This window comes from Diadema antillarum, unplaced genomic scaffold (genome assembly GCF_040938485.1).
Source record: "Diadema antillarum isolate AM-2024a unplaced genomic scaffold, OU_Dant_1.0 seq00001107_RagTag, whole genome shotgun sequence".
Classification (NCBI taxonomy): Eukaryota; Metazoa; Echinodermata; class Echinoidea; order Diadematoida; family Diadematidae; genus Diadema; species Diadema antillarum.
Genome location: NW_027271923.1, coordinates 173,598 through 192,957, shown reverse-complemented (window position 1 = coordinate 192,957; position 19,360 = coordinate 173,598). Strand labels below are relative to the sequence as shown.

The following is a 19,360-nucleotide window of genomic DNA, read 5'->3' as shown; positions in this document are numbered from 1 at the left end:
ACAAACAAGGGGGGAGGTTGTGGGAGGGGGTTGTCCCCCTGTAAATGGATTATGGAATGACGGTGTGAAACAACAAATTATACTGGCAGCAATATCGGGAGAATGGCTTAACGATTACATGCGAGCGAGCGGAGCGAGCGAGCTTGAAAATTTAGACATTTTACAGTCCCAAAACTGCCGTTTGTAGCCATATTTTTTTGCTTTGGAAATTAAGGGGGGGGGGGGGCACCGGGCGCAACTGCTGGCAATTACTGGCAGCAACATCAGGTGAATGGTATAACGATTAAATGCGAGTGAGCGAAGAGAGCGAGCTTAAAAATTTTGACATTTCACAGTAAAAAAAAACTACCATTTGGAGCTATATTTTTTCGCCTTGGAAATAAAAGGGGGAGGGCGCATCGGGCGCAACTGCCAGCAGTTACTGGCAGCAACATCAGGAGAAAGGCATAACAATTAAATGCGAGCGAGCGGAGCGAGTGAACTTGAATATTTTGACATTTTACAGTCCAAAAAACTGCCGTTTGTTAGCTGTATTTTTTTCCTTTGGAATTTAAGGGGGCGCATCGGGCGCAACTCCTAGCAAGTACTGGCAGCAATATCAGGAGAGCATAACGATTCATGCGAGCGCGAGCGAGCGAGCTTGAAAATTTTACATTTTACAGTCCAAAAGCTGCCGTTCTTAGCCATATTTTTTCCCTTTGGAAATCAAGAGAGAGGGCGCACCGGGCGGAACTGCTGGCAATTACTTGCAGCAACATAAGGTGAATTGCATAACGATTAAATGCGAGCGAGCGAAGAGAGCGAGCTTGAACATTTTACATTTTACAGTCCAAAAACTGCTGCTCTTAGCCATAATTTTTTCGCTTTGAAAATTAAGGGAGGGGGGCGCACCGGGCGGAACTGCCGGCAATTACTTGCAGCAACATCAGGTGAATTGCATAACGATTAAATGTGAGCGAGCTTGAAAATTTTACATTTTACAGTCCAAAAACTGCAGTTCTTAGCCATACTTTTTCGCATGGGAAATTAAGGGGGATGGAGCGCATGCCACCGGGCGCAACTGCCGGCAATCACTGGCAACACCATCAGGTGAATTGCATAACGATTAAATGCGAGCGAGCGAAGAGAGCGAGCTTAAAAATTTTACATTTTACAGTCCAAAAATTGCCGTTCTTAGCCATATTTTTTCGCTTTGGAAATTAAGGGAGGGGGCGCACCGGGCGGAACTGCCGGCAATTACTGGCAGCAACATCAGGTGAATTGCATAACGATTCAATGCGAGCGACCTTGAAAATTTTACATTTTACAATCCAAAAACTGCCGTTCTTAGCCATATTTTTTCGCTTTGGAAATTAAAGGGGGGGGGGGGGTGGAGCGCACGCCACCGGGCGCAACTGCTGGCAATTACTGGTAGCAACATCAGGTGAATTGCATAACGATTCAATGCGAGCGAGCTTTGAAAATTTTTGACATTTTACAGTAGGAAAACTGCCGTTTGTAGCTATATTTTTTCGCTTTGGAAATTAAGGGGGGGGGGGCGCACCTGCAGACAATTACTGGCAGTAACATCAGAGGAATTGCATTAAGATTAAATGCGAGCGAGCTTGAAAATTTTGACATTTTACAGTCCAAAAACTGCCGTTTGAAGCTATATCTTTTTTGCTTTCGAAATTAAGGGGGGCGCACCGGGCGCAACTGCTGGCAATTACTGGTATGCAGCAATATCAGGAGAATTAAAATGCGAGCGAGCGGAGCGAGCGAGCTTGAAAATTTTGACATTTTACAGTCCAAAAACTGCCGTTTGTAGCTATACTTTTTCGCTTTGGAAATGAAGAGGGGGCGGGACGCCCGGTGCGCCTCTCCCCCTGGATCCGTCACTGGTAGTCAAGGGTGTCGTTTTATGTTCATGACTGGGGGAGGTATGACCAGCGAGGTGGCGTCGAAGTGACCAAGCATTGGAAGGATGTCCAAAATCTATCTAAATAGTAAACACTGTATAGAATACACTTGTACTAGTAGATATGTATAAAATCAGTGCTGCCAGAACCAGGGGTGCGAATTGTTTTTGCCCACGATTTTCTTTTTTTTCTTGTCCCCGATGCAAAATTTAAAAACAAAACTAGATAAAAGAATCATAATTACTTAGGGTCCGGCGTTGAGCTCGCTCGCAGACTGAAGGTTTTTTTTTTTTTTTTTCTTTTTTCTAAGGGTCTGAAGGGGGGTGCGTTCGCACCCAACGCACCCCCCCCCCCCCCCCCTGGTGACGCCCATGACTTACAATGTTTCTATCCATGTTTTTTAAGAGTATCGAGAAGAAGTGATCTGGCAATTCCCCGCCCTCAATTATTACCAAACAGCCCAAAAATACAAAACTAAAGAAATAGAGAACAGGGCCTCAATTTATCAAAAGATATAGTCGATCATAGATTCCCTTACTACATAGGCTGCTATAGACTTACCATATAGAAATTAATCAATTATAACTCTTCAGGAAACGGGGCCCTCATCCCACTGCTGTGTAGCAGACCCAGGATGTATGTGTGTGATTGCATCAGGCAGAAGTCTTACACACGATAATACCAGTTTGAATAGTCAAAATACAGCGCTAGTGTCAGAATTAAAGGGACATTCCAGACGATTTTCATAATTTCACATCATGTAGTACATAAATCGACAACTCCATGTATAGATTTGTGGAATTTATTGTGGTTCTTGAGCAGAGAAACAATACTTCGAAAAACCTTAAACAAATTACACTGGACAAGGATGATGACATAGGAGGTTCACATATTTCAGAAATGTACTGAGCAGTGTAATTTCATTACAATACCGCTTGCTTGCGAGTTCACCTGTGTATAATCTATGCATGCCTTCTTCTTTTGTTCTGCTTCCATGAGCCCTAACTCTTGCATTCTTATGGTGACTCTGCCATGTCATCATCCTTGTTCATTACAGTTTGTTCTAAATTTTGAAAATATTCTTATTCTTCATCCCAATTATCACAAATTCTGAAACTCTGTCCTCAGTATAACTAATAATAGTTGTTCAAATGTAAAAGTCTGAAAATCATCCAGAGGACTCCTTTAAGGCCAAACAGTCTGGTCAAGGCAGTTATGTAAGTAAATTGAAATACTTGTGGTCTATTGAGTAATTTCATGTGGTCATGAAGGCCTTGCTATTATAATCATCGGTACCCTTGCATTTTAGAATATACCATTAGCATTACACCCCCCCCCCATGTTTGTGGCCCATATAGGCCTACTGGAAGAGTTCAAGTTTCCGTCCAACATTCTGAGAATACAAAAGGCAAGTGCCAAAATGTATCTCGCCCATCGCTTAGAAGAAATGAATGTTTTTTTCTAAATTCCGGAAGTTCATTGACCCCGCCTAATACCTTTGACTTTATGTTAACCTTCAACTTCCCAAGGGATATTCACCAGCCAAGTTTGGTCACAAACGGACATATAGGGATAAAAAATTATGAGCCATAATCGAAACGTGCCATAAAAACTTAGCATTGAGCCCTGAAAGTTTGTTGACCCCTGTCTGTGACATTTGACCTTGTGGTGACCTTCAAATCCCTTAGGGACATCTACCATCCAAGTTTGGTAGCAAACGCAACTACACATTTAAAGTTATGAGCCATAATCGAAACGTGCCATAAAAACTTAGCATTGGGCCCTAAAAGTTCGTTGACCCCTGTCTGTGATCTTTGACCTTGTGGTGACCTTCAACTCCGATTTTTTTTTTTTTTTTTTTTAATACGTGCTCATTCCTTTTTGATACGCGCAGACATCTCTACTAATGGGAAAATGGGTTTGGCACGATCTCTACAAGGATTAATTTTCTTTTCCCGCCCATTTTCCGCCATTGTTCACTGCGTTTTGTCATATCTGTCACGTTTCAGAATAATAAGTCAAAACACAAGAATTAGATAACTAATTGAAATTTACACTTTTTGGCTTATCAATCTACAGAAAAAACCTCTTATGAAACCTTTCAAGAATGATTTTTTGGGTCAATCATTAAACGATTTTAATCCACTTTATAATCCACCGCCGATGGAATTTTTTTTTTCCAAAAATGACATTTGTCACATTACTTTTTAGCCTTTTACCTTAAAGCTGTTTGAATTGTATATTTATATTATGATAGAATGTATTTCATTTGCCATTTTAATTCAACTTTTATGGTCATTACCGCATAAGTTTTCTAATGATGAAGAATAAATTTGCATGTGACGGATAAGACAAGCCGTGACGGAGATGACCACTCGTGACGGATATGACTTTAGCATTTAAAAATGAACAGATATACGCACCTATTTTCAAGGTTGAAACTTGAAAGCATTTTTATGCCATTAGAATAAAGTTTTCTGATCTACATTAGAGCTAAATCTATTCAAGATCGAATCTGAATAAAAGATTTTAAAAACTAACTACACATCCAAAATTATGATAGAAAGTCTAGTTCGCCATACCTTTTGTGTACTATGGTCGTATTCGTCACTTTGGATTTCCACTATTTCGTGACGGAAACGACCGTGACGGATATGACGATATAAGCTCTCAATCCATCATGGTCTCGTCCTGTGATCCTGATGGGGCGACCCCTGACACGATTGTTTCCATGTATGGAGGTACATTGCAATACTAGCATTTATCATACACACATAGGAAACCAAAAAAAAAAAAATCATTACACGAATAAATGAAATCCACGCCGTTCCGATATGACGGTTGTTATACGCACCTACCATTCTGCACGATCATGCTTTTGGGGGGATATTCCACAGCTATAAGACATGGACTTTTGTAGAGATGATCATCAGTATCTTGGCATTTGCAATGAACCGAAAACGCGTCGTGCGAGACGCTTATTTATTAATAAATGGCCCTATAAAAGTGCGTGACGGATATGACGCAAATGGCGGGACAGAAAAATCGGTATCGGGAAAAGCTAAAATCTCAATTTACATTGCGGACATTCAAAGTTTTTGAATGCCAAAGTGATGCGTGCATGAAAACAAAGCATTATAAGAGTGTTTCCATGAAAAAGAGATGTCGTCAGAGTAAAAATATGACGATTTGAAATTCCTAAATTGCGTACCCATCGGGGCATGCAGATTTGAGGGGTGCTGCAGGCGATAAGGAGCGGGAAAAATAAAGCGACTTGAAGCATTTTTTTTTTTTTTTACCTCAGATAATCAGAACAGCATCTTCTTCACTGAAAGAGATGAAATCTAAAAACTAAAATCGAAAAAAAAAATCCACTTATAAACCCTGAAAGTAGCGGGACATAAAAGTAGATACTTAGTGAAGAATCACCCATGTTGGGGGGCCTATGAGCCATAATCGAAACAACATATTGGGCACTAACGTTCATTGACCCCTGCCTGTGACCCTTGACCTTAAGGTGATCTTCATGTTTGGTAAAATTTGTATAACCACTCTTCCCTCCAAGTTTGATTTAAATTGAAGTCCTCAGTAGAGATCGAGTTATTCAAGTTTTTGTGGGGTTACGGACGGACGACGGACGGACGACATACCGTCAGACGCCGCAGGTGATGCCTCACAGTACTATGCGTTTTTTTCGATCGCGGTGCTTGCGATCTGTTGCGGTTGCAAGATCGCGATCATCGAGTCGCATATAGTGTGAGCGCAACGACCGCAAGGCTTGCGGAATTTAAGCCGGTCGCAAGGGTTCGCAGAGGCAACCGCAGACGATCGCAAGGTTTTGAACATGCTCAAAATTTGACAGCAGCCGCAAGTCGCGAGAAGTCGCATGCGGTCGAGAACCGCGTGCGACTTCTCGAAACCGCAAGCAGTCGCAAGAAAAAACCGCATAGCGTGAGGCCCCGCACCTCCGGTGGACAAGACAAAAATACAATTGATACCATAGAAACAAGTAAAATGGATATAAACACCACAAAGAATACGTCGGGTTTTTTTATGGTAGAAAGAAAGTCACTTCTGCAGTACCGGTATGCCATTTATATTGTATAAGAAATATCAAGATGGAATCCTCAAATCTGTTTCAAAGCTCTCACCACTCGATCACCTCTGCTCATCACCGAAAATCTACACACTTTGGAACAGGTCGGAAACAGTGCGTGTGTGTGTGAGCACGTGTGGAGGTCGAGGACGAACGACGAGGCACGCGCTTGCGCACAACGCGGGATTTTCCCCTGGTCTTAATTATTGATCAGGAGTGGATGCATGCAGCATACACCGTTGCCCCCCACCCACCCTGCTGGCCCATGGCCCAACCTTTATTGTCCTTACCCTTGGTCCATTGATTGTTGATTGATCGCCAGCAGATGGCACGCAGACATACGTTCAGATTGTAAACAAAGCTTGTTGTCTGGCTTGTCTAGTGAATAACATAACTGTGTAAAAATGCTGCGCTGCGAGCCCATCGTCTAATCGAAGTTTGCACCCGGGCCCATAAGGTCACCTTACGGTCGCCAAGCACTTGAACTTCAGCAGATACCAGTATACTACTAGTACAGGATTCAGCAGCCGCCAGTCAGTATACTACTGAATAGTAGTAGCAGTCCCGCCCCTCGTATCTCGTCGCAGTCGCGCAATCTCGTGTAGTATATACTGCCTGCAGCTTGCTGATAGTGCACCATTAGTACACCAACCAACAACAAATACTCATCGATTTGGTGATCATGGCCCAGGAAAGTGAGAACTCAGCAGTTACGAACTTCAGAGAATACCTCCGCTTCAAGACTGTCGAGCCCGATCCAGATTACGGTAAGTTGTTTAAGTCTTACACAGATCTAGTACGCGTACCGCTTAGTGTAGCCTTAAAATTATGGCCTAAAATTATATTGATATCTTTCATATTTTCCCTCTGTAAATTTATAGACTGTAACGTTAGGCCTAATTCACGAATTTAAAGAATTACAGACGGGCTCTGATTTGCTCGGGCCTGGCTCTCTTTGCTTCACCAATCATAGTCACAACTGTTCGTTTCTTGTTTGTTTCATCTCCATCTGAGAAGGCCGGTGGCTGGATAGCCCATATTCAGCTGCACAATAACTGGTCTTCCATGCCATGCATGGGGTCCATTTGGATGTGGGCGATGTATTTTTACATTTGTGGGCGTTTTTTAATGTGGGTTCAACATGGACCACTTCATACAACGGGTCAAATACCCTGCTCTGATGCTATGAATAAATGAAGCGGAAGCTTTTACGTGCATGAATACTAGTATGCCATGGCCACACAGGACCTCCATTTAATGTTCTATGATCATGATGATCCGATCGAGGGACAGAGTGTTTTGCCTCTTTAAATTTACTATCAAGAAATAACATGTTAGAGGGGAAGGTATGATATACACACAACATAACATTGCTCAGTGCAGTGGGACTCGGGAATCGAACCTGGGTCCCTTAGATCGTGAGGCAGACACGCTACTGACTGAGCTAACAAGTAACATTAGTAATGTGGTAAATGGAAATATGCTGTATGTTATTGTTGCGTCAATGCGTTGAGGCGCGTTGTGTCCATGCCAATGGCGCAGTGTGCGTGTGGTTGGCATGGGCACAACGCAACTTTTATTTTTCATGTGAATATAATGACGCAGATTTGATTGATTCTTGATTCTTCACTTTCACTTGAGAGAGAATGGACATACAAATGTATTCTCTATGAGCTCTGCTATGTTGAATAGTTAATAGGCCTGTATCTGTTATTCACTCTGTATTCGACATGTAGCTGAGGATAGTGCGGAGTTTAGACTGTCTATTTGATTTGCTCAATAAATCATTGCAATTTCAACTCATGGAGACTGGCATCGTCAGCGTCATCATTAACCCGGCTTACAACAAATGGTGTCAGGAGTGGGATGATGACAGCCTGGCGGATTGCGACGTTCTGACGGTTCATCGAGTTGAAGAACCCTGATCAACGAATAACAGCCTCGAGTATGACGGAAGAACGATCCGCGTTTCGCTCCGAGGAGACCTGCTGTTTTGACGACACTTTGGTAGCAGACAGGAGTATGCAGGAGTGATCTTGATGGTGTACGTTGATCAGCTCTGGTAGAGCAACGCTACTCTGTGAGGCAACTTCAAGATGATCAGGCTCGTCGGTAGCAGATTGAAGACTGGAGCAAATGGTGCATCGAGAGTTTGCCGTAGATGTCTATCAGCGCGAGTGTACCACAGGAGCAGCAGGACATCGATCAGGATGTGACGGTTGGAGCTGGCATCTCACGCACTGAACAAGTATTTGATAACTTTCGTTTAAACCGATTGGACTTCAGGCAGATTTTGACCTATGATGCCATTTGGGCATTACGTTTCATGTTTGAAAATGATGTGTCTTAATTGGTCAGTTTAACTGCGTAATTAGTCATGTGTGAACAGTTTGTTTATAAGGATGTGCAAAGTGATAATTGCTCTTCGTCATCATATCGACAGGCAATAGGGTTGTGTGTAAATCTCGCTCTAGGCCATGCTCAGATTGAAAAGTTTAGTGGGTATTGTGAAGATGGCACTGAAACACCTTTTTCTAACTGGATGGAAGGATTCAATTTTATTATTGAACCTTTCCATTTCAATGATGAGGAGAAGGCTTGGGTTTTGGTGAGCAACCTTACGGGGTCAGCAAGAGAGGAGATTCTTTATTGTCTGACGAGAAGCGGAGGAGTTTCACAGAGATTGTAAAAGCTCTCCGTCTGTGTTTTAGTCGAGAGAATTCTCACTATTTGCGATGCTTGTTCTATAATCGTGTTCAACATGATAGTGAAGACTTGGCAGACTTCAGTAGGGCTCTCATGCGTCTTTATGCCAAATTGGTAGATGCTGCAGACGATGAGAAGGAAGCTGCGGCTCTGAGGCAGCTTAGGGATGAAGCTCTGTCAAATCAGTTTGTCAGTGGAACACGGGATGAGAGAGAACGAATTTTGTTAAGGCGTTTGCACATGAGAAATAGGGGAGACCGATTTGAAGTGCTTAGGAGAGAAGCATTGTTAGTTCTCCGTGAAGACTGTATGCTTGAGGGAGATGGGCTGAAAACTGGGAGTGCTGATACTGGAACACAAGGAGTGTTCACTGACCCGGTTGCTCAGCAGCTAGATCTTTCCTCAGATACAGCTGGACAGGAGAAGGAGGATGCCATATCTACTCTTTTGAATGGGGGATCGCAGATTCTGGGTTGCGTTGAGGTAGATGAGAGTGGTGTAGAAATTGATGCTGGGGGACATGGACATGAGTCATGTGATGAACAGGTTGATGCAAAGGATTTAGATGCTGGGGTGCTTCTAATTGCAAAACCTGTTGGAGAGGGTACCAAGAGGGGTCCCGAATTATCACATGAAGGTCAGGATGTCCAGAAGCATGCAAAAGTGCAGCCACAAAGAACTAACGTAGCGCCAAAGGAGCGGTCAATTCCAAAAGGGGAGAATATTTCTCATGGTGACATTGTTGTCAATAATGTAACAACAAGGGAGGCATGCATACCCAACTGTAACATGTGGAAGCATGGATGTCATGTTCAGGGAACGGTATGGGGGCCCTGGGAGTCAAATTGGAGACCGGATTTAGGGTTGGTCGCTGCAGGTTAGAAATTCGCTGTCCGTTCATGGAATTTGTTGTGAGTTGATTCACTTACAGTGTATACGTTCATGACTGCAGCTGAAACTAATTGTGTACCATCTCAAGTAGCAATGGAATTAGGAACTATGCGCATTTAGAGATGCAATATCAATGCGAGAAATGATTATCAATGGGCAAGTCCAAGATAACACGCGCGTTACGTATGGGACATTCAGAGACTTTTATGACCTGAAAAATAGTGTTAATGGCCTTTGATCATATTGAAATTTATCATGGTGATTGATATCTAGGAGAAGTATAATCATGTAAAAAATTGAGAAAAATGACCTTGACAATCATATTCTAGAAGAGAAAATATGTGCCGTTACGTATGGGACCAGAAAAATTTTGTTTTTTTGAACATTTTTTTCAACCTCAAAACTCTCTGAAAGTATTTCATTCTACAACTTGTAACTCACTGTGATGAGAGTCACAACACTCAAGATTATCACAGGTAAGTTTCATGTCATTAGGCAAAAAGCTCTAATTACAGGTTCTAATTAAAGGCAGACATGACGTGTTACGTATGGGACAGTTACGTATGGGACACTTTGTCTTCCATTCATTTAGTGTGTGGAGAACCATGTTATTGGGTATTTTGCATAATTATTGAAGTAAAATCAGTTGAAACTACTCAAATATTGATCCAAATTGTCAAGGAAACAATGTTCCCAAAATATTCACCATCATAGTCATATTCAATCATATTTTTATATTTTTATGACCAACCTGAGTATGCATGCCCTTTGTCCCCCATTCGTTTAGTGTGTGGAGAACCATGTTTATGGGTATTTTGCAAAATAATTTTGCAAAATACCCATAAACAAATTTTTTGCATAATTATCGAGATGGAATCAGTTGAAATTACTCATATACTGATCCAGATTGTCAAGGGAACAATATCCCCCAAATATTTACCATCATTATCATATTCAATCATATTCTATATTTTTCATGACCAACCTGAGTATGTATGCCCTATTTTTATCAGGATAGTTACTACTAAAAAATTGAATAGTTTAAAGTGTTTACTTCCATTGATGAAGGGCAGTTTGCCATTTAGTTTCAATAAAAAAATAACTTGACACAAGAAATATTAATTTTAATAGATAAGCAATACCTGATGCGTGGAATTCTAATAATCGAGTAGATGTATGATGTCTGTCTAGCAGTCAGGTCATTGATTTGAGTCACACCTCAGTATGTATACCCATGAATTTTGTTGTGGCTACTATTGAAAACTGATAAGGACAATTTGTGTATCACTTGCAATAAAAATAAAATCATTTTACTTTTTTTTTTTTTGGATATCTCAACCGTTTCAAATTGGATCTCCATCAAATTAACTTTGAATTCCTCTAGTCTTAGAATTGTATGCTCTTTAGTAATTCATATTATTGGTTTCCAGTCATCTCATAAAATGTTGAAAACTGAATCCCCATTTCTACAAAAACTATACCATCCCTTTAATGCTGATTTTCATAAGTGTATTTTGCCATCTTCCCTTCCCCCTTTCTGAAAATTGTTCATTCAAGTACATGTATTGTTTCAAGTGTCTATACCTCAAAAAGTAGCTACAAAGATGGGATGCTTTCTTCAGGATGATTGACCATTTGTGTACTGAGAGACCTTCTCAGCCAGCTACATGCATTTACATGCAATATTATGAGGATGTCCCATACGTAACACATTTGTCCCATACGTAACATTATTTCAATGCCTAATAAAAAATACTTCTTTTACTGTTTTTTTCTTTTTTCTATGGTATTTAATTTCTCTAAACAATAAATTAGAACTTTCCAAAAGGGCATTCAAATAACCTTAGCAATTTCAGAAAAAACCTAAAAAAATGACCTCATTTTGTTACGTATGGGACATCTCATGATAGGACACGAGCTGATTTACATAATCATTTGCATAATCCCTAAATTTTCATACCAAGTTAAACTATTTGATGAACTTCTTATGTCCACATATTAATCAAATATCATTTGCTTTCTTTTGAATAAATATGAATTTTTATAAATGTCCCATACGTAACGCTGTGTTTGACATTTATGCGAATGAAGCCCTTGAAATTTGCATAAATTTACATTATATCATTTTTTCCTCCGTGGAAATCAAAACTTCAACTCATAAGCTTCAAAATGATACTAAATATGTCAATATTGAGCAAAGATGAAATTTTGCCTTCTGAGGGGACCTTATCTTGGACTTGCCCCAATATAATATGGTTGTTTTAATTGATATGTGATCGATAAGAAGTTTTTAATGAGATATTGGAATAGTGATATGAAAGTATTTGAAATCACTATTACGTGGAAAAACGAAGGAACTATAATAGCTATTGTTTTAATTGTTTTTTTGGCAACTGAACAACATGGCATTCTGACAATATTAGTGGTTGTTCAGTGAGTCAGAAACTTTTGATAATGAGAATAATTGGTCAAAAATTCATGCTTTGAATGATCCCTTAATTTGTGTGAAATTTTGTCAATGAGCAAATTGTCGACTGTGACGATATGACACATAAAGCGGGGAAGTTATCTTTATCATTCGCTTGCTAAAGCGGGGAAGCTCATATTTGTTATTAGTGAATTCTAACATTCCGTGACTTCACTTTGTTTTAACTGTTGCATTTCCTGATATGTGTTATATTGAGTAATTGAGAAATATTACTCTTAGAAAATAGATTATCATCATACAGGTCGTATGATATAATCGCGGGGAAGTTGTCGTGTTGTATGTACAATTTGCATAGTGTATTAAGAGACCTGTCTATGTTGTGCCTCGATATAAATCTTAATTGATATAGACATTAATGTATGGTTTTATATACGACGCAGAACATGTTCTGTTGCGGCACGTTTGACGTTATTCTGGGCTTATATAGACCATTTTCTCGGAGAATCTGTACATAACTGACAATGTGGAACAACTGAGCTTTACATTGAAGCGGAACTGAAGATGACGTATTGATGCGTTATTCTCTTGGCCCGAACCTTTATGCCATGTATCTGAATTTGTATGATTTACTGTAAATTTGGAAGGTTCAAGAGTTTCAGCTTTTGGCAGATTTCAAAAATAATGTTCGATTTTGTAGTATTTCCGCGTTTGTATATTTGACTGGAAAAGCGGGGAACACACGCTTTCCTGAAACATATTTTTGTAATTATCTACTGTTAATCCGCTCTGTGTGGAATTGCTGTAAAGTGTAATGATTTGATGTGAAGAGCGGGGAATTTTTCGTTATGTATTATTGTGTGTAATGGTATGAAAATAATATGATGTAATTGGGATTATATAACACATGGTTGTGTTATATAATCGCGGGGAAGTTTGTGGTAAATGGAAATATGCGGTATGTTATTGTTGCGTCAATGCGTTGAGGCGCGTTGTGTCCATGCCAATGGCGCAGTGTGCGTGTGGTTGGCATGGGCACAACGCAACTTTTATTTTTCATGTGAATATAATGACGCAGATTTGATTGATTCTTGATTCTTCACTTTCACTTGAGAGAGAATGGACATACAAATGTATTCTCTATGAGCTCTGCTATGTTGAATAGTTAATAGGCCTGTATCTGTTATTCACTCTGTATTCGACATGTAGCTGAGGATAGTGCGGAGTTTAGACTGTCTATTTGATTTGCTCAATAAATCATTGCAATTTCAACTCATGGAGACTGGCATCGTCAGCGTCATCATTAACCCGGCTTACAACAGTAACAAACTCACCGCTGATGAAGAACGATCCCAGGACCGAGCAGATAAAGGCCAAGCTACATCATGTACTCAGCAATATACCAGAGATGCCAAGTTCAAAAAACTTTTATGCGTGAGATTTTTATGACTCGGCGTCTCGGCGCTCGCGCGCATGCGCACGTGAACGAGGAGGGTGTCTCCCTCCCATGATAAGGAGCTTTTTTAAATTATTAGCTCTTAATGATGCGATCGGGTGCATACTTAAGTGACTATTTTTTACTAATTTTGAAAGGCAAAAGGGAAATATACCTTCAATTGCAACTATCACTCTAATCCTTTGAGCTATGCTCCTTATTTTTGGCCCAAATTGCAGACTTCACCAGATGTGTGAGAAAAATGGGTGCCATGCGTGAGATCGTGAGACAGACCCTAAATGCTTGAGTCTCACGCAGAATGCGTGAGACTTGGTAGCTCTGATATACTCTACATCTTTTTGTAAAATTAAATGGTCTGGATAGTATAAATTCCATGTTGTTTTTATTGACTTTATAGAAGGGATCTGTGTAGTAGACCTACCCATGGTGTCAAGATAGCCTTTCATGAAGGCCTTTTCAAAATGATCATTTACTTTACTCGGATTTACTTGGATGTAGAGACTTAAAGCGTTGCTTATTTGCCCCTCCAGGTTTTGCTATCCCTCTGATAAAGGCTGTACTTTTAGGGATGGCTGTTCCAGTGTTTTTCAAGGAGAGATTTGAATTGATTAACACTTGTTGCTCTGACAGCTGCGTCTGGCAGGGAGTTCCAGTTGTTTCACAACTGCGAACAGAGAAGGTCTTTTGGCGCATCATATATTTGGATCTGGGTTTTCTGACTTTCATGCAGTGGCCTCTGGTTCCGGAGCTATCTACCAATTGAAAAAATTCGTGTACATCAAGGTCGTCAATCCCGTTCATGATCTTACAGATTTGTAGAACCTGTGTTCTTTGTCTCCTGTACGCAATAGTCTCCAAACCCAGGGCTTTTAGTCTGTCTAGATATTCCAGGTGGCGAAGATGTGGAAGTTGACGTGTGGCTCTTTGTTGCACTTTCTCTAACAAATCCTCATCTTTTTTAAACATTGGACACCATACCGAGTTGCAATATTCTAGTGTGGGTCTGATTTCGTAACAAACTGACAATGACTGATTCTGTAACGAAATAGGCCATGCGACACTTGGTGCCCCATACATAACTGCGGTCTTTGTCCAGATTGTACCACCTTCATGAATTTTCATTTTCCTGTATGTCTGTGTAGCTCTACTTGGTAGTTTGCATGTGTAGGCCCTATAGTACAAATATGTAATATCCCCATACTATATCCTGATAGATTACATTTGTATACTGAAACCTATATGTATGGAAAAATATCATTGCCATGAATACAGTATGTCAAATAATTTAGGTAAGAATAGGATTAGGAGTTGATGACATAAATAATTCAGCAATTTTTAACCCATTGAGGATGGTTTGATTTTGATATATAATGTACACCACTCATTTCCCTTAGGCACTTGTCCGAGTATACTCAGGACTTCGGTTAAAAGTTCTCTGACTTCTTTTCTGTTTTCTGCCCAAATGAAGATGGAGCGAATTCATTTCTTAAACGGATGGCAGGAGAGCTGGGGCTTCCAGTGCAGTTTGTTGAGGTGGGTGGCAAAAGGTTGTTATGGTAATACAACTGTATGATAATTTTTTACTGTTAGGTAGAAAGGAAGATATCCCAGAACCGAATCCTGCAGAATGTGTATATGAAGAGTTTGTTCGCAAAAACCGATAAGTCCATATTTGCCAAATGGAGATATTTGTGTTTAAAGGTCAAGAAAAATAAAGAAAATAATAAGAAAAATTTTGCTTCTTTTGACCATAACTTCAAAAATGTACCTTTATATGTAGTGACCAATATATCATTTAAAAGGTATTATTTTGTACTTTATGACAGAGACCGTACTTCAAGATCTTCAAAAATGGACTCATCGGTTATTGCGAACAAACTCTTCATATACATATATATATATATTCTTTCTTTTTTTTTTTTCGTTTAGAAGATAATGATAGGCAACTACAAATGTACATCACTTTATTCTCGATGAAAGCCATTGCTTTAAGAATAGTTTAAGATTGAGTTGATTTGTCATGAGCTTATTATCTTTGATGTCATGTCAAAAATTGTATTCAGTTTTGATAAAATCTGTTCTATTCTGATCATCTAATTGACTTTCCATTCAAGTCACCTTCAAGAGGACATGAGGTTGCAATTGTAAGCCCTGAATAAGTCTGCAATACATGTTGAGGTATCATTTGTATTACATTATCCCATTGCCTTCACTACTCCAACAGGTATGAGTGTCAAAGGAATATACCAGTAATGTTGTGTCTGCGAATGATTGAAAGTATGTAATAATCCCTATCATCTATGCAACTGTAGGTTGAAGTCTATCTACATATAACATGATCTCACCTCTATTATCCAGGTTCATCCAGGCAAGACAATTGTCATCATAACATGGGAAGGAACAGACCCATCCCTAAAGAGCATTGTTCTCAACTCTCACATTGATGTGGTGCCTGTCTTCCCTGTGAGTTTACTGAGTCACAAAATTATTTCATAGTACATTGTTCTATCAAGTTTGAACAAAGAACTAATGGAAGTTCCTGGGGATGGGGATGACATGGTTACGATCTGCATTGCTTCTTATTTTCTATGTTGTTGTTTTTTTTTCCTTCATCATCTTCTACTTTTTCTTCTTTGTCTTCTTTTGGATCTTGTCTTCACCATCTTCTTCTCCTTTCTCCAGCTTTCTTCTCTTTCTCCCCTTCTTTTTCTGCACCTTCTTTTAGAAATGTGCTATTGGAAATAAAGTCTCATTTGAAATTCTTTTGTTTAGCTTTTGACAAGACGGATGGTTATCATGGGAATGATCCTATGACATAGAAAGTGTGTTCAACTTTATGAGTAAAGGAGAAATGTTTGGAGGATGTGGGTTTGTCTTGATCATTGACTTTGTGCCATGCCAATGTCTACCTGGCCTTGATACACTTAGACTGTTTGTGTGACCTTTGTTTGCAAGGTTAAATACATTGAATGTACTTTTATTGGCTGAATTAGTCAATATTGCTGGTAATATGACTTACTGTATTAAAAAGTGGATATTTTTACGAGACTAATTTTGCGCTTGGCCGTGTGAGAAGAGTTTCGCATGTTTTTAATTCCGTGGAATCAAGACTTCAATGTACTGGAACATATGACATGCAAAAATCTTCACATGCTTTTATTTTCGCGCAAGCTTCTGGTTGTGCAAAATGAGCGAAAATTTCAACACTGCAAAAATTTCCACTTTTACAGTAATGGTATTACAAGAGATTAAAGAAGAATAACCTCAAAACAAAGTCATAAACTAATGCCAATGTCTACTCTTTTAATCTATTACCTTTAACCCTGTGATGACGGGCTGATATTGCTACAAGTCAGTACAACGTGCATTTCCCATAGACACCTGCCCAAATAGACTTGGGACTCTTCCTCAACGGATTTTAAAGTGTTTTGCCTGGGCCCATTGACAAGTTATGATGTACTGTGTAGAACTGTGTGCCAAGGTGATTGATATGCCTTAACCAGTACAGATGTATACAACCATGCAGGTGCACACATCATAGAATAAATTAGACTCTAAAATGGATTACTATCACCTCTTAAAGGTATTATGATATATTTTAAATTCCCTTGAAGATGATATTCCCAGAAACATAATAATCCCACCCACTTTTTTGTGATATGACAATCCATTATAAGTACATATTATTATAATTGTTTTGGTGTGAGTTATCATGGTTGCCCTATGAGTCACCCTATTGATATTTCAGTCAGGAGTGATACTCAGTGTGTAGGGAGTCATTGTCTTTTTTCCTGCAAAGAGATAACATTTTGACCCATGTGATGTAGATAAGATGTCATAAGTTGACCTGTATGAGTTGATCTCCTCCAAGTCAAGGACTGACCAAGTGTATACATGGTCATAACAGTCCAGACTTTGTTCCTTTGTTTCAATGGATTTATTGGTAGTTGATTTCCGTGGGCATTTTTTTTTTCTAATTATCAAAGCACCATTTCATTGAACATAGAGTACAATTTAATTGAATTTTCTGTGTGATTTACAGGTAAGTATGACCTTTTGTCTTGTGGCCAATTTTTCTGGAATGGTAATGTGCCAAAAACAAGATTTAGAGTTAGAATTACAGTGATTGAGTACACCAAAGTACTGTAAAACAAAAAACATTTACAGCATAAAACTTTTGCAAATTGGAAATTACTCACTCACCATGAAATTTTCATGAATTGCTGACCATGAAAAAATTACAGGTATACTACATAAGCATGCATTATGCAGACAAAAAACTTTTGTGCACATTTCAGTTTCCTGAGTCTTAGCTCTGTGCAAAATTTGCAAAAGTTTCATGCATGTGAAAAATTCTGGTTCTGCAGTAGTTTCATGATACATAACACTTTTACTCTCTTTCATTAGGAACCATGTTTATTGCAAGCAGTGTAGCGATATGATTTTGACCCATCAGATTCCAGTAACCATATTCCTGTAGTTTGGTTTTGGATCTATATTATAATCATTGTATGTTTTTTCGCCAGTATTCTGTAAGGTAGAGTAGAAGCTTCTCTTTTATTGGAATCCTGTTTTGGTCATATTCATACTATTGCTCATTTAAGTTGTAGAAAATCATAAAATTTTCAAACTGATCCTAAAACTAGAAACATATTTTAGAAAGCTATAGTTTATGTTGCTATGCCATAAAAGAAAAACTTCTTTTGATTTTGTGCTGATATAACCAATTGTCCATATCTATTGATTCTTTCTCCAATTGAAGGTGCAACTCAGTAGTTGCACAGTTAATATGATAAGACAATGATTTGTGCAACAAAATTCCCCAAGGACTTAATGGGTTTAAAATACACATTTATGTATTGTGATATGGGGATTCTTGTTTTTACCTTGCAGGAGCACTGGATATGCGATCCATTTGAGGCGAAGAAACTGGAAAATGGCGATATCGTCGCCAGAGGAACTCAGGTAAGGGCCACTGTAGAGAGTCTCCTATGTCTGTAACCATAGCAACCAGTTGGGGCAATCCTTCAAAGATGCTAGGCTATGTGTTTCAAGGGTGTGTACAGTTCTGGTCGAGGTGAGGATTTAGCTTTTAACATTTTGTGAGATATTCAGAAACCACTCTATGAGATGTCAAAGAGCATGTAATTCTAAAGGGTATCAAAAGTTTATTTGATGAAAACCGGTTTTGAAATGGCTGAGATATCAAAAAACAAGCTGAAACAAAGAGATCATAATAAAGTTGTGGCATGTCGCCTTTTATTATTATCACTTTTTTGGATATCTCAGCCATTTCAAAACCGATTTTCATCAAATGAACATTAAATCCTTCTTAAAATTACATGCTCTTTCATATTTCATACGAGGTTTCTCATTATCTCACTTAGAAATGTTCAAAACATGAATCCCTTACCTCAACCAGTACTGTACAGTCCCTTTCATGTTACTGTGTAAAGTGGGTATCTTGTTGGCTTAGAGACTATAGGTAGCAACCTGGTGGTGACTTGAGTCTCGCTGTTCACGGAATAGTCGCGGAGATGTCTTTGTGACATCTCTTGGAGACTAGCCTGGTCTGCAGGGAGTTCGGAGAGAATCAAACATGTTTGATTTTTGTGAGAGACTTTTTCCAGTCTCCAGCTGGTCTTGGAGACATCTCCACAATGTCTCCTTAGTCACACCCAAGTCATGGAGACTAATTTTCTCAGGGTGGTCCCGAGATGTCTTTGCAACTTTGCAGAGACTCATTTGCTACCTACCAGAGATTTCTTGGAGACGTCGCGGCGACGTCTCTGTGACTTTCAGATGAATAGATTTGGAAATGTCTCTGAAGCTGCCCAAGGTCCTGTTTCATAAAGCTTGTTATCAGTAACAACTGCCACATTTTTATG

General features: G+C 39.3%; 1 protein-coding gene across 1 annotated transcript in view; it reads left to right on the top strand.

Annotated features, from left to right (window-relative positions):
- The first annotated feature begins 6,556 nt into the window (after nucleotides 1-6,556).
- Nucleotides 6,557-19,360, top strand: part of LOC139743813 (aminoacylase-1-like) — a 30,531-nt gene continuing 17,727 nt past the window's right edge. The window contains exons 1-4 of the mRNA XM_071654269.1: nucleotides 6,557-6,761; nucleotides 14,941-15,005; nucleotides 15,831-15,935; nucleotides 18,366-18,437. Of these exons, the coding sequence (XP_071510370.1) occupies nucleotides 6,677-6,761; nucleotides 14,941-15,005; nucleotides 15,831-15,935; nucleotides 18,366-18,437 (327 nt within the window). The 5' untranslated portion in view covers nucleotides 6,557-6,676. The remainder of the gene's footprint in view (nucleotides 6,762-14,940; nucleotides 15,006-15,830; nucleotides 15,936-18,365; nucleotides 18,438-19,360) is intronic.